This window comes from Oncorhynchus masou, chromosome 33 (assembly GCF_036934945.1).
Source record: "Oncorhynchus masou masou isolate Uvic2021 chromosome 33, UVic_Omas_1.1, whole genome shotgun sequence".
In the NCBI taxonomy this organism is placed as follows: Eukaryota; Metazoa; Chordata; class Actinopteri; order Salmoniformes; family Salmonidae; genus Oncorhynchus; species Oncorhynchus masou.
In genome coordinates, this window is record NC_088244.1 from 2,521,414 (window position 1) to 2,534,307 (window position 12,894).

Consider the following 12,894-nt stretch of genomic DNA (forward strand, 5'->3'; position numbering starts at 1 on the left):
ACATATACCTCAAACCATGCTGTGCCTTCTGGCAGGGTCACATTCATTAGGGCACGCAACGTTTTAAAACGTTTTGGTTTTTTTGCAACAGAAAATTTAAATTACTGTTACTTATTGGACGAGTCCGGGTAGTCCCTCCATGTTTCAGACCGTTTCACTTCCGTTTGGTGCCTAATGAACACAACCCAGTTTTATTTTTTCATTTTTTTTTAACTCATTGAGCTCATGGGAAGCTACATGTTGCATAACTTTAGCAGACGTGAGGGGGAAAAATGGCTTTTTATTGCTCAGGAGAGGACGAGGTAAATATTTGATGCATAAGTGTGTACGTACCAACGTCCGGCACTCATGGATCTGTTTAATCTGTACATTTACCAAAACTCTTGTTATTCTGGCAACTAGTAGTAGAGCACCAGAAGTGGCTGGTGGTAGGAGCTATAGGAGGACGGGCTCGTCGTAATTGCTGGAATGGGATTAATGGAATGGTACAAAACACATCAAACACATAGAAACTAAGCGTTTGACTCCGTTCCATTCCGTTTCAGTCATTACAACGAGCCCCATCCTCTAATAGCTTCTCCCACCAGCTTCCTCTGTATAGCACTCTGTCAGAGCACCTAGTACATAAAACTCCCACAGTAATTAACTGAACCAGCGAGTCTTACAAAATGCATAGAAGACCAGTATCAAAATGCCCTTGTAGTCAGTCTTCTGCAAACTCAACAACATGGGCTTACGTCTAAAATGGCACCCTATTCCCTATGTAGTGCACTACTTTAGACCAGGGCCCTATGGCACCCTATTCCCTATGTAGTGCACTACTTTAGACCAGGGCCCTATGGCACCCTATTCCCTATATAGTGCACTACTTTAGACCAGGGCCCTATGGCACCCTATTCCCTATATAGTGCACTACTTTAGACCATGGCCCTATGGCACCCTATTCCCTATATAGTGCACTACTTTAGACCAGGGCCCTATGGCACCCTATTCCCTATGTAGTGCACTACTTTAGACCAGGGCCCTATGGCACCCTATTCCCTATGTAGTGCACTACTTTATAGACCAGGGCCCTATGAGGAAAATGGAACCATTTTAGACATGCGCATAGCGTACAACAATTCATATTTAGCAACAGGCAAATCACCAGAGCAAAAAATGGGAGGAGCGGATGAGGGGAGGGAGGATTAGGGGAGGAGGGAGGGAGGGAGGAGGAGAGGATGAGGGGGGGGAGGATTAGGGGAGAAAGGGAGGGAGGAGGAGAGGATGAGTGGAGGGAGGATTAGGGGAGGAGGGAGGGAGGAGGAGAGGATGAGGGGAGGGAGGATTAGGGGAGGAGAGGATTAGGGGAGGAGGGAGGAAGGGGAGGGAGAGGATTAAGGGAGGGAGGATTAGGGGAGGAGGGAGGGAGGAGGAGAGGATGAGGGGAGGGAGGATTAGGGGAGGAGGGAGGGAGGATTAGGGGAGGAGGGAGGGGAGGAGAGGATGAGGGGAGGGAGGATTAGGGGAGGAGAGGATTAGGGGAGGAGGGAGGGAGGATTAGGGGGAGGGGGAGGGAGGATTAGGGGAGGAGGGAGGAAGGGGAGGGAGAGGATTAGGGGAGGAGGGGGAGGAGGGAGGGAGGATTAGGGAGGAGGGAGGAACTGGAGGAGAGGATTAGGGGAGGAGGGAGGGAGGAGAGGAGGGGGGGGAGGAGGGAGGGAGGGTGGATTAGGGGAGGAAGGAGGATTAGGAGAGGAGGGAGGATTAGGGGAGGAGGGAGGATTAGGGGAGGAAGGGGAGGAGGGGATTAGGGGAGGAGGGAGGGATGAGAGGAGGAGGGGATTAGGGGAGGAGGGAGGGAGGAGAGGAGGGAGGGAAGGAAGGAGGAGGGGAGGGAGGGATGAGGGGAAGAAAGGATGGAGGGGGGATGTGGGAGGAGGAGGGAGGGAGGGAGGAGAGGAGGACGGGAGGAGGGACGGAGGGTGGATTAGGGGTGGAAGGGGAGGAGGGAGGATTAGGGGAGGAAGGGGAGGAGGGGATTAGGGGAGGAGGGAGGGAAGGAAGGATGAGGGGAAGAGAGGATGGAGGGGGGATGTGGGAGGAGGAGGGAGGGAGGGAGAAGGGGAGGAGGAGGCAGGGAGAAGGGAAGGAAGAGGGAGGGAGAAGGAGGAGGGGAGAGAGATGTGATGGGTCTGTTCTTTGTTTATTATATTCTTGGTTACTGAAACACAGGCGGAGCTGAAATGGGGAAGGATCACAGAATGATGACATTGTAGCATTTGTAAATCGTAACGTAATGTGCGTTCTGGATATGGATTAGCATCAGAGACTGGCAGGGGACAGTTCTGATAGGACGTCTCTGTGTAGTGTAGCATGATGTATACAGTACTACAGCACCAACAATCAATACATTCTAGATACGTGGCTAAGTACTAATGTGTGTTTCTAAAGGAACATTTTACACTGTGTTCATTCACATCTTCAATTCACCCACTGTTCAATCTGAGTATTTAAAAAAAACTCAAATAGAGTCTGCTTTTAAAGTATTTGTTCAACTGGGTAAAGAATGTGTCAAAATAGCACCCTATTCCTGACATTGGGCACTACTTTCAACCATCTCTGGTCAAAAATAGTGCACTATATAGGGATTAGGGTGTGATTTTAGATGTACCCATTGTAAAAGCTTCACTGTCAATACTCGATTTGGTTAAAAGCGGCTTGGCTAGAAAATGAAAGGCACCAGTAGAGATCTGTAGAGACTCATAAATCACTAGTCTCTACAACTGTGCAGTTATACAGTATATAACCTTTATAGTGTTGAAGTCGGAAGTTTACATAGACCTTAGCCAAATACATTTAAACTCAGTTTTTCACAATTCCTGATATTTAATCCTAGTAAAAATTCCCTGTCTTAGGTCAGTTAGGATCACCACTTTATTTTAAGAATGTGAAATGTTAGAATAATAGAAGAGAGAATTATTTATTTCAGCTTTAATTTCTTTCATTACATTCCCAGTGGATCAGAAGTTTACATACACTCAATTAGTATTTGGTAGCATTGCCTTTAAATTGTTTCACTTGGGTCAAACATTTCAGGTAGCCTTCCACAAGCTTCCCACATTAAATTGGCTGAATTTTGGCCCATTCCTCCTGACAGAGCTGGTGGAACTGAGTCAGGTTTGTAGGCCTCCTTGCTAGAACACGCTTTTTCAGTTCTATGGGATTGTGTTCAGGGTTTTGTGATGGCTATTCCAATACCTTGACTTTGTTGTCCTTAAGCCATTGTGCCACAACTTTGGAAGTATGCTTGGGGTCATTGTCCATTTGGAAGACCCATTTGCGACCAAGCTTTAACTTCCTGACTGATGTCTTGAGATGTTGCTTCAATATATCCACATAATTTTCCTGCCTGATGATGCCATCTATTTTGTGAAGTGCACCAGTCCCTCCTGCAGCAAATCACACCCACAACATGATGCTGCCACCCCCGTGCTTCACGGATGGGATGGTGTTCTTCAGCTTGCAAGCCTCCCCCTTTTTCCTCCAAACATAACAATGGTCATTATGGCCAAACAGTTCTATTTTTGTTTCATCAGACCAGAGGACATTTCTCCAAAAATTACAATCTTTGTCGCCATGTTCAGTTGCAAACCGTAGTCTGGCTTTTTTATGACGGTTTTGGAGCAGTGGCTTCTTCCTTGATGAGAGGCCTTTCAGGTTATGTCGATATAGGACTCGTTTTACTGTGGATATAGATACTTTTGTACCTGTTTCCTCCAGCATCTTCACAAGGTCCTTTGCTGTTGTTCTGGGATTGATTTGCACTTTTCACACCAAAGTACGTTCATCTCTAGGAGACAGGACGCGTCTCCTTCCTGAGCGGCATGACGGCTGTGTGGTCCCATGGTGTTTATACTTGCGTACTATTGTTTGTACAGATGAACGTGGTACCTTCAGGCATTTGGAAATTGCTCCCAAGGATGATCCAGGAACCAGACCTGTGGAGGTCTACTACTTGTTTTCTGAGGTCTTGGCTGATTTCTTTTGATTTTCCCATCATGTCAAGCAAAGAGGAACTGAGTTTGAAGGTAGGCCTTGAAATACATCCACAGGTACACCTCCAATTGACTCAAATTATGTCAATTAGCCTATCAGAAGCTTCTAAAGCCATGACGTAATTTTCTGGAATTTTCCAAGCTGTTTAAAGGCACAGTCAACTTAGTGTATATAAACTTCTGACCCACTGGAATTGTGATACAGTGAACAATCTGTCTGTAAACTATTGTTGGAAAGATGACTTGTGTCATGCACCAAGTAGACGTCCGAACCGACTTCCCAAAACTATAGTTTGTTAACAAGACAGTTGTGGAGTGGTTGAAAAACGAGTTTTAAATGACTCCAACCCAAGTGTATGTAAACGTCCGACTTCAACTGTATAACAGTAACGTTCCCAAAATGTCCAGGTTTTCCTGATTGGAGGGTTTCAGGAGTTCTGCTTATCCTGATTCCAGAAATCTTCCAATAGGGTTTACTGGAAAAAACAGGAGATTTGGGGAATGTAACAAGATTTTGGGGAAAGTTACCAGCTTTTCTCAACTATATATATGACGACAAAATTACTGTCCCCCAGACATCTGTAACACCACATCCTAAGACTTCATGTGAAAGAGGTGAATTTACAATCCACGATAAGCAAGCAGGAGGCAAATCATTTATCTAAATCTCAGTCAAATATTTTTACAACCAAAAAAATTTAATAAATCATCTACAGTAAAATATAATGCAAACATGATATGATATAAAGAAAGTGGAATATTATAATGTTAACATAGTGGTGCGCTCCTCATATTATAATACATCACTATAGCCTCTAGGTGGTGTTAACAATCCATTCTGGTTTGTAGAGAGGGTTGATATGAGGAGATGTTTGATGTAGCTGCTGTCTGGTTTGTAGAGAGGGTGGATATGAGATGTTTGATGTAGTTGCTTTTTGATTTGCAGAGAGGTTGGATATGAGATGTTTGATGTAGCTGCTGTCTGGTTTGTAGAGAGGGTGGATATGAGATGTTTGATGTAGCTGCTGTCTGGTTTGTAGAGAGGGTGGATATGAGATGTTTGATGTAGCTGCTGTTTGATTTGTAGAGAGGGTTGATATGAGATGTTTGATGTAGCTGCTGTCTGGTTTGTAGAGAGGGTAGATATGAGGAGATATTTGATGTAGCTGCTGTCTGGTTTCTAGAGAGGGTTGATATGAGGATATGTTTGATGTAGCTGCTGTCTGGTTTGTAGAGAGGGTTGAAATGAGGATATGTTTGATGTAGCTGCTGTCTGGTTTGTAGAGAGGGTGGATATGAGATGTTTGATGTAGCTGCTGTCTGGTTTGTAGAGAGGGTTGATATGAGGAGATGTTTGATGTTGTTGTTACTTGCATATCCATTATAAAAAAAGTTGTGATGACAATGATTATGTTGAAGATAATACCACTCATTATGATATAGCTCCAATATGATAGTGGACCTCTATAGGCAATGGTGTTAGGTAGGTAGAATCATGGGTATGATAATGTGTCCCGGTCAAGTGGTGGGATAACAGGTCATTGGGTGGTGCAGTGGTCAGGGAGGTGTCCCAGACAAGAGGTAAATTCCCAGGTTTTCTAGAAATCCTGGTTGGACAAATTCTGGAATTACGAGTAAATAATCCAGGAAACCTCTAAACAGGATAATCTATCATCTACAGGTCAAGACCTCTCCGTTTGTTTCCTGTCAGTCTGTGTCCCACCAAAACCTGAGACATCTGCAGGTCAGGTTTAATACAGGGACTGTTGTAGGTGGCCCTCTGTGGCTGTGTGCTGCTCCAGGGGCCTGGGGTGTGGGATGCATGGTTGGCCCGGAGCCATGACTGGGTGCTCCAGGGGTCTCCTCTCTGGTCTCTGGGGTCTTGGGCGGTGGAACCGAAGATGCTAGATGCAGACAGGCTGACCTGGTCAGAGAAGCTGTCTCCGGAGGTGCATGTTGACCCTGACTCTGCATCAGACAGCTCAGCCTCTCCATCCTGCAGCGGCTTGAGGAAGGAGAAGGGAACTCTCTCTGCAGGTCTAGAATCCTCCACCTCCGTCTCCCTCTCTCTCTCTCTCTCCCTCCTCCTCTCTTCCCTCTTACCTTCACCTGTGTTTCTGATGGGAAGCTCCTCTGTCTCATCTCCCCTCTCTCTCCTGTTCTTCTTCCCCTTACTCTGCATTTCCCTGCTCCTCTGCTGTTTTGACCTCTGTTTGGACTCGCTGGGCCTCACCTCCTCCTCCTCTACTTCCTGTCTGTTCTTGGGTAAACTCTGGGTGCGTTTCCCGTTGTCCTTATCCCCTAAACTCTCACCTCTATGACTGACCACCTGACCCTCCTCCTCCGGCCAATCCAGGTCTGTGTCAGGGGTACCTCCTCCTCTGCTCCTCATTCCCCCCAGACTACCTCCTTTACTCTGCCTCTCCCCTCCTCCTCTATCCATCCTTTCACTCTTCCTTGGCAGGGAGTGCGTCTTATCTACTGCAGCCACACCCGCATCCTCTGGGTAGAGAGAGAAGGAGACTGATCTGGGATCATGGTCTGAGAGAGAGAGAGAGAGAGAGAGAGAGAGAGAGAGAGAGAGAGAGAGAGAGAGAGAGGGAGGGATGGATGGGGGGCGAGAGGGGGATGAGAGGGCAGAGAAAGAGGGTGGGGTAGAGGGCAGAGAGAGAGAGAGAGGTCAGAGAGCGAGAGAGAGAGAGGGGGGAGACAAGAAAAATATTCAGCAAGAGTGGTGATAGGGAGTTAGAGGGAAAACACAAATTAGAAACCAGTTTCCAGTTTAACACAAACAACAAACAGTGTTATCCAAGTTTAAAGTAAAACAAAACAGGTGCCGATGAGATGGGATAAACATGTAGATAATAGCAAGCCTCGTGGCCTTCAGAATAGAAACACCAAGTCTGTTCATTTCATTCTCTTTGTTTCAGCAAGCAACTGTAAATAATCACTGAGATAACACGACTGATGTTTCTACTGAAATACAATGATTATGGAGGCTGAACAACAACTTTTATTCAATTATATCTAGGTTTATAAAATTCTGGACATTTTTCCAAAATTCCCTGGTTTTCCCAAAATCCTGGTTGGAAGATTTTTTTGGAATTGCAAGGGAATAAGCATGAAATCGGGGAAACATCCAACCAAGATTTCTGGGGAAAAAAGGGGAATTTTGTGAAAGAGACAGTTTTTTTCAAACCTAGTTCTATCACAACTACACTGTGTGATAGTGTACTGTTGGATCCTATATGAATATGAGTGGTATATAAATATATGTCTATTCCATAGGTCTGGAGGTACGACTCCCTGTGCATAGAAATGATGTACAAGAGCGAATAAACATGAACATAAGAGACAACCCTGCCGTTTACCTCTTGATAATGTAACTCAGGACAACAAGAATATGTGGTTCAGACTGTATGGTTCAGTTGGGAAGAGTGTGGCACTAGCAACGCTAAGGTTGTTGGTTCAATTCACGCAGGGATCACATACTAGAATGGATAACAAGGTCTACTAAGTGGCATAGATCAAGATGATTCTAGAAGGTTCTAGAACAGAAATCAAAGAGAAGAAGACTAACAGGAAGAGATACCAACCGCTCTGTTCTGCCGATGACATAAAAACAAGGCTCTCCCTGCTTAGAGTTGGTCATACACAGAGACAGGCTGGAGAGCTCCACTGAGAGGGAAGAGGAGGAGAGGGAAGGAAGGAAGGAGAGGAGGAGAGGGACATAAAGAGGAGAGGGAAAGAAAGGGAAGGGACAGTACAAAGAAGGAAGGAGACCACATGTACGGTCAGGAAAAAGAGAGAAATAGGAAATAAGAAAGTCAGCAAGATCCAACACTCTGAGAACTGAGACACTGAGACACTAAGACTCTGAGAACTGAGACACTGAGACTCTGAGAGACTGAGAGACTGAGACACTGAGACACTGAGACACTGAGAGACTGAGACACTGAGACACTGAGACTCTGAGACTCTGAGACACTGAGACACTGAGACTCTGAGACACTGAGACACTGAGACTCTGAGACACTGAGACACTGAGACTCTGAGACACTGAGACACTGAGACACTGAGAGACTGAGACTCTGAGACACTGAGACACTGAGACACTGAGACTCTGAGACTCTGAGACACTGAGACACTGAGACTCTGAGACACTGAGACTCTGAGACACTGAGACACTGAGACTCTGAGACTCTGAGACACTGAGACACTGAGACACTGAGAGACTGAGACTCTGAGACACTGAGACACTGAGACACTGAGACTCTGAGACTCTGAGACACTGAGACACTGAGACTCTGAGACACTGAGACTCTGAGACACTGAGACACTGAGACTCTGAGACTCTGAGACACTGAGACACTGAGACTCTGAGACACTGAGACACTGAGACACTGAGACTCTGAGACACTGAGACACTGAGACTCTGAGACACTGAGACACTGAGACTCTGAGACACTGAGACACTGAGACTCTGAGACACTGAGACACTGAGACACTGAGACTCTGAGACACTGAGACTCTGAGACACTGAGACTCTGAGACACTGAGACACTGAGACACTCAGACTCTGAGAACTATCCAGAGTGGGTCAATAAAGGTCACCAAGAGACCAATCAGGGTTTTAGATGCTGTCTAATGTTCTAGCAATAGTCGTGTCCTTCACCGAGACGCACAAACAGTTTACATCCCAAATAGATCTTTGTTAGGTTTCTGTTATGTCTCAACCACCTCCACTCCGTGTCTCTCACCATAGTCTGGGACGTATCCTTCCTCCCTGTCTCTTACCATAGTCTGGGACGTATCCTTCCTCCCTGTCTCTTACCATAGTCCGGGACGTATCCTTCACTGTCTCTTACCATAGTCTGGGACGTATCCTTCCTCCCTGTCTCTTACCATAGTCTGGGACATATCCTTCCTCCCTGTCTCTTACCATAGTCTGGGACGTATCCTTCCCTGTCTCTTACCATAGTCTGGGACGTATCCTTCCTCCCTGTCTCTTACCATAGTCTGGGACGTATCCTTCCCTGTCTCTTACCATAGTCTGGGACGTATCCTTCCCTGTCTCTTACCATAGTCTGGGACGTATCCTTCCTCCCTGTCTCTTACCATAGTCTGGGACGTATCCTTCCTCCCTGTCTCTTACCATAGTCTGGGACGTATCCTTCCTCCCTGTCTCTTACCATAGTCTGGGACGTATCCTTCCTCCCTGTCTCTTACCATAGTCTGGGACGTATCCTTCCCTGTCTCTTACCATAGTCTGGGACGTATCCTTCCTCCCTGTCTCTTACCATAGTCTGGGACGTATCCTTCCCTGTCTCTTACCATAGTCTGGGACGTATCCTTCACTGTCTCTTAACATAGTCTGGGACGTATCCTTCCCTGTCTCTTACCATAGTCTGGGACGTATCCTTCCTCCCTGTCTCTTAGCATAGTCTGGGACGTATCCTTCCTCCCTGTCTCTTACCATAGTCTGGGACATATCCTTCACTGTCTCTTACCATAGTCTGGGACGTATCCTTCCCTGTCTCTTACCATAGTCTGGGACGTATCCTTCCTCCCTTTCTCTTACCATAGTCTGGGACGTATCCTTCCTCCCTGTCTCTTACCATAGTCTGGGACGTATCCTTCCTCCCTGTCTCTTACCATAGTCTGGGACATATCCTTACTCCCTGTCTCTCACCATAGTCTGGGACGTATCCTTCCTCCCTGTCTCTTACCATAGTCTGGGACGTATCCTTCCTCCCTGTCTCTTACCATAGTCTGGGACGTATCCTTCCTCCCTGTCTCTTACCATAGTCTGGGACGTATCCTTCCCTGTCTCTTACCATAGTCTAGGACGTATCCTTCCCTGTCTCACACCATAGTCTGGGACGTATCCTTCCTCCCTGTCTCTTACCATAGTCTGGGACGTATCCTTCCTCCCTGTCTCTTACCATAGTCTGGGACGTATCCTTCCCTGTCTCTTACCATAGTCTGGGACGTATCCTTCCTCCCTGTCTCTTACCATAGTCTGGGACGTATCCTTCCTCCCTGTCTCTTACCATAGTCTGGGACATATCCTTCACTGTCTCTTACCATAGTCTGGGACGTATCCTTCCCTGTCTCTTACCATCGTCTGGGACGTATCCTTCCTACCTTTCTCTTACCATAGTCTGGGACGTATCCTTCCTCCCTGTCTCTTACCATAGTCTGGGACGTATCCTTCCCTGTCTCTTACCATAGTCTGGGACGTATCCTTCCCTGTCTCTTACCATCGTCTGGGACGTATCCTTCCTACCTTTCTCTTACCATAGTCTGGGACGTACCCTTCCTCCCTGTCTCTTACCATAGTCTGGGACGTATCCTTCCTCCCTGTCTCTTACCATAGTCTGGGACGTATCCTTACTCCCTGTCTCTCACCATAGTCTGGGACGTATCCTTCCTCCCTGTCTCTTACCATAGTCTGGGACGTATCCTTCCCTGTCTCTTACCATAGTCTGGGACGTATCCTTCCTCCCTGTCTCTTACCATAGTCTGGGACGTATCCTTCCCTGTCTCTTACCATAGTCTGGGACGTATCCTTCCCTGTCTCACACCATAGTCTGGGACGTATCCTTCCTCCCTGTCTCTTACCATAGTCTGGGACGTATCCTTCCCTGTCTCTTACCATAGTCTGGGACGTATCCTTCCCTGTCTCTTACCATAGTCTGGGACGTATCCTTCCTCCCTGTCTCTTACCATAGTCTGGGACGTATCCTTCCTCCCTGTCTCTTACCATAGTCTGGGACGTATCCTTCCCTGTCTCTTACCATAGTCTGGGACGTATCCTTCCTCCCTGTCTCTTACCATAGTCTGGGACATATCCTTCCTCCCTGTCTCTTACCATAGTCTGGGACGTATCCTTCCTCCCTGTCTCTTACCATAGTCTGGGACATATCCTTCCTCCCTGTCTCTTACCATAGTCTGGGACATATCCTTCCTCCCTGTCTCTTACCATAGTCTGGGACATATCCTTCCTCCCTGTCTCTTACCATAGTCTGGGACGTATCCTTCCCTGTCTCTTACCATAGTCTGGGACGTATCCTTCCTCCCTGTCTCTTACCATAGTCTGGGACGTATCCTTCCTCCCTGTCTCTCACCATAGTCTGGGACGTATCCTTCCCTGTCTCTTACCATAGTCTGGAACGTATCCTTCCTCCCTGTCTCTTACCATAGTCTGGGACATATCCTTCCTCCCTGTCTCTTACCATAGTCTGGGACGTATCCTTCCTCCCTGTCTCTCACCATAGTCTGGGACGTATCCTTCCCTGTCTCTTACCATAGTCTGGGACATATCCTTCCTCCCTGTCTCTTACCATAGTCTGGGACGTATCCTTCCTCCCTGTCTCTTACCATAGTCTGGGACGTATCCTTACTCCCTGTCTCTCACCATAGTCTGGGACGTATCCTTCCTCCCTGTCTCTTACCATAGTCTGGGACGTATCCTTCCCTGTCTCTTACCATAGTCTGGGACGTATCCTTCCTCCCTGTCTCTTACCATAGTCTGGGACGTATCCTTCCCTGTCTCTTACCATAGTCTAGGACGTATCCTTCCCTGTCTCACACCATAGTCTGGGACGTATCCTTCCTCCCTGTCTCTTACCATAGTCTGGGACGTATCCTTCCTCCCTGTCTCTTACCATAGTCTGGGACGTATCCTTCCTCCCTGTCTCTTACCATAGTCTGGGACGTATCCTTCCTCCCTGTCTCTTACCATAGTCTGGGACATATCCTTCCTCCCTGTCTCTTACCATAGTCTGGGACATATCCTTCCTCCCTGTCTCTTACCATAGTCTGGGACATATCCTTCCTCCCTGTCTCTTACCATAGTCTGGGACATATCCTTCCTCCCTGTCTCTTACCATAGTCTGGGACGTATCCTTCCTCCCTGTCTCTCACCATAGTCTGGGACGTATCCTTCCCTGTCTCTTACCATAGTCTGGAACGTATCCTTCCTCCATGTCTCTTACCATAGTCTGGGACATATCCTTCCTCCCTGTCTCTTACCATAGTCTGGGACGTATCCTTCCTCCCTGTCTCTCACCATAGTCTGGGACGTATCCTTCCCTGTCTCTTACCATAGTCTGGGACATATCCTTCCTCCCTGTCTCTTACCATAGTCTGGGACGTATCCTTCCTCCCTGTCTCTTACCATAGTCTGGGACGTATCCTTCCCTGTCTCTTACCATAGTCTGGGACGTATCCTTCCCTGTCTCTTACCATAGTCTGGGACGTATCCTTCCCTGTCTCTTACCATAGTCTGGGACGTATCCTTCACTGTCTCTTAACATAGTCTGGGACGTATCCTTCCCTGTCTCTTACCATAGTCTGGGACGTATCCTTCCTCCCTGTCTCTTACCATAGTCTGGGACGTATCCTTCCTCCCTGTCTCTTACCATAGTCTGGGACATATCCTTCACTGTCTCTTACCATAGTCTGGGACGTATCCTTCCCTGTCTCTTACCATCGTCTGGGACGTATCCTTCCTACCTTTCTCTTACCATAGTCTGGGACGTATCCTTCCTCCCTGTCTCTTACCATAGTCTGGGACGTATCCTTCCTCCCTGTCTCTTACCATAGTCTGGGACGTATCCTTACTCCCTGTCTCTCACCATAGTCTGGGACGTATCCTTCCTCCCTGTCTCTTACCATAGTCTGGGACGTATCCTTCCCTGTCTCTTACCATAGTCTGGGACGTATCCTTCCTCCCTGTCTCTTACCATAGTCTGGGACGTATCCTTCCCTGTCTCTTACCATAGTCTGGGACGTATCCTTCCCTGTCTCACACCATAGTCTGGGACGTATCCTTCCTCCCTGTCTCTTACCA

General features: G+C 47.3%; 1 protein-coding gene across 5 annotated transcripts in view; it reads right to left on the minus strand.

Moving 5' to 3' along the window:
- Positions 1-1,926: 1,926 nt before the first annotated feature.
- LOC135527680 (membrane-associated guanylate kinase, WW and PDZ domain-containing protein 2-like) overlaps positions 1,927-12,894 on the minus strand; it is a 135,142-nt gene continuing 124,174 nt past the window's right edge. For 4 of the 5 annotated variants that reach the window (XM_064956171.1, XM_064956170.1, XM_064956169.1 and 1 more), the window contains one exon: positions 1,927-6,578. In XM_064956171.1, the coding sequence (XP_064812243.1) occupies positions 5,713-6,578 (866 nt within the window). In that variant the 3' untranslated portion in view covers positions 1,927-5,712. The remainder of the gene's footprint in view (positions 6,579-12,894) is intronic. The other variant, XM_064956172.1, reaches the window with a different exon arrangement.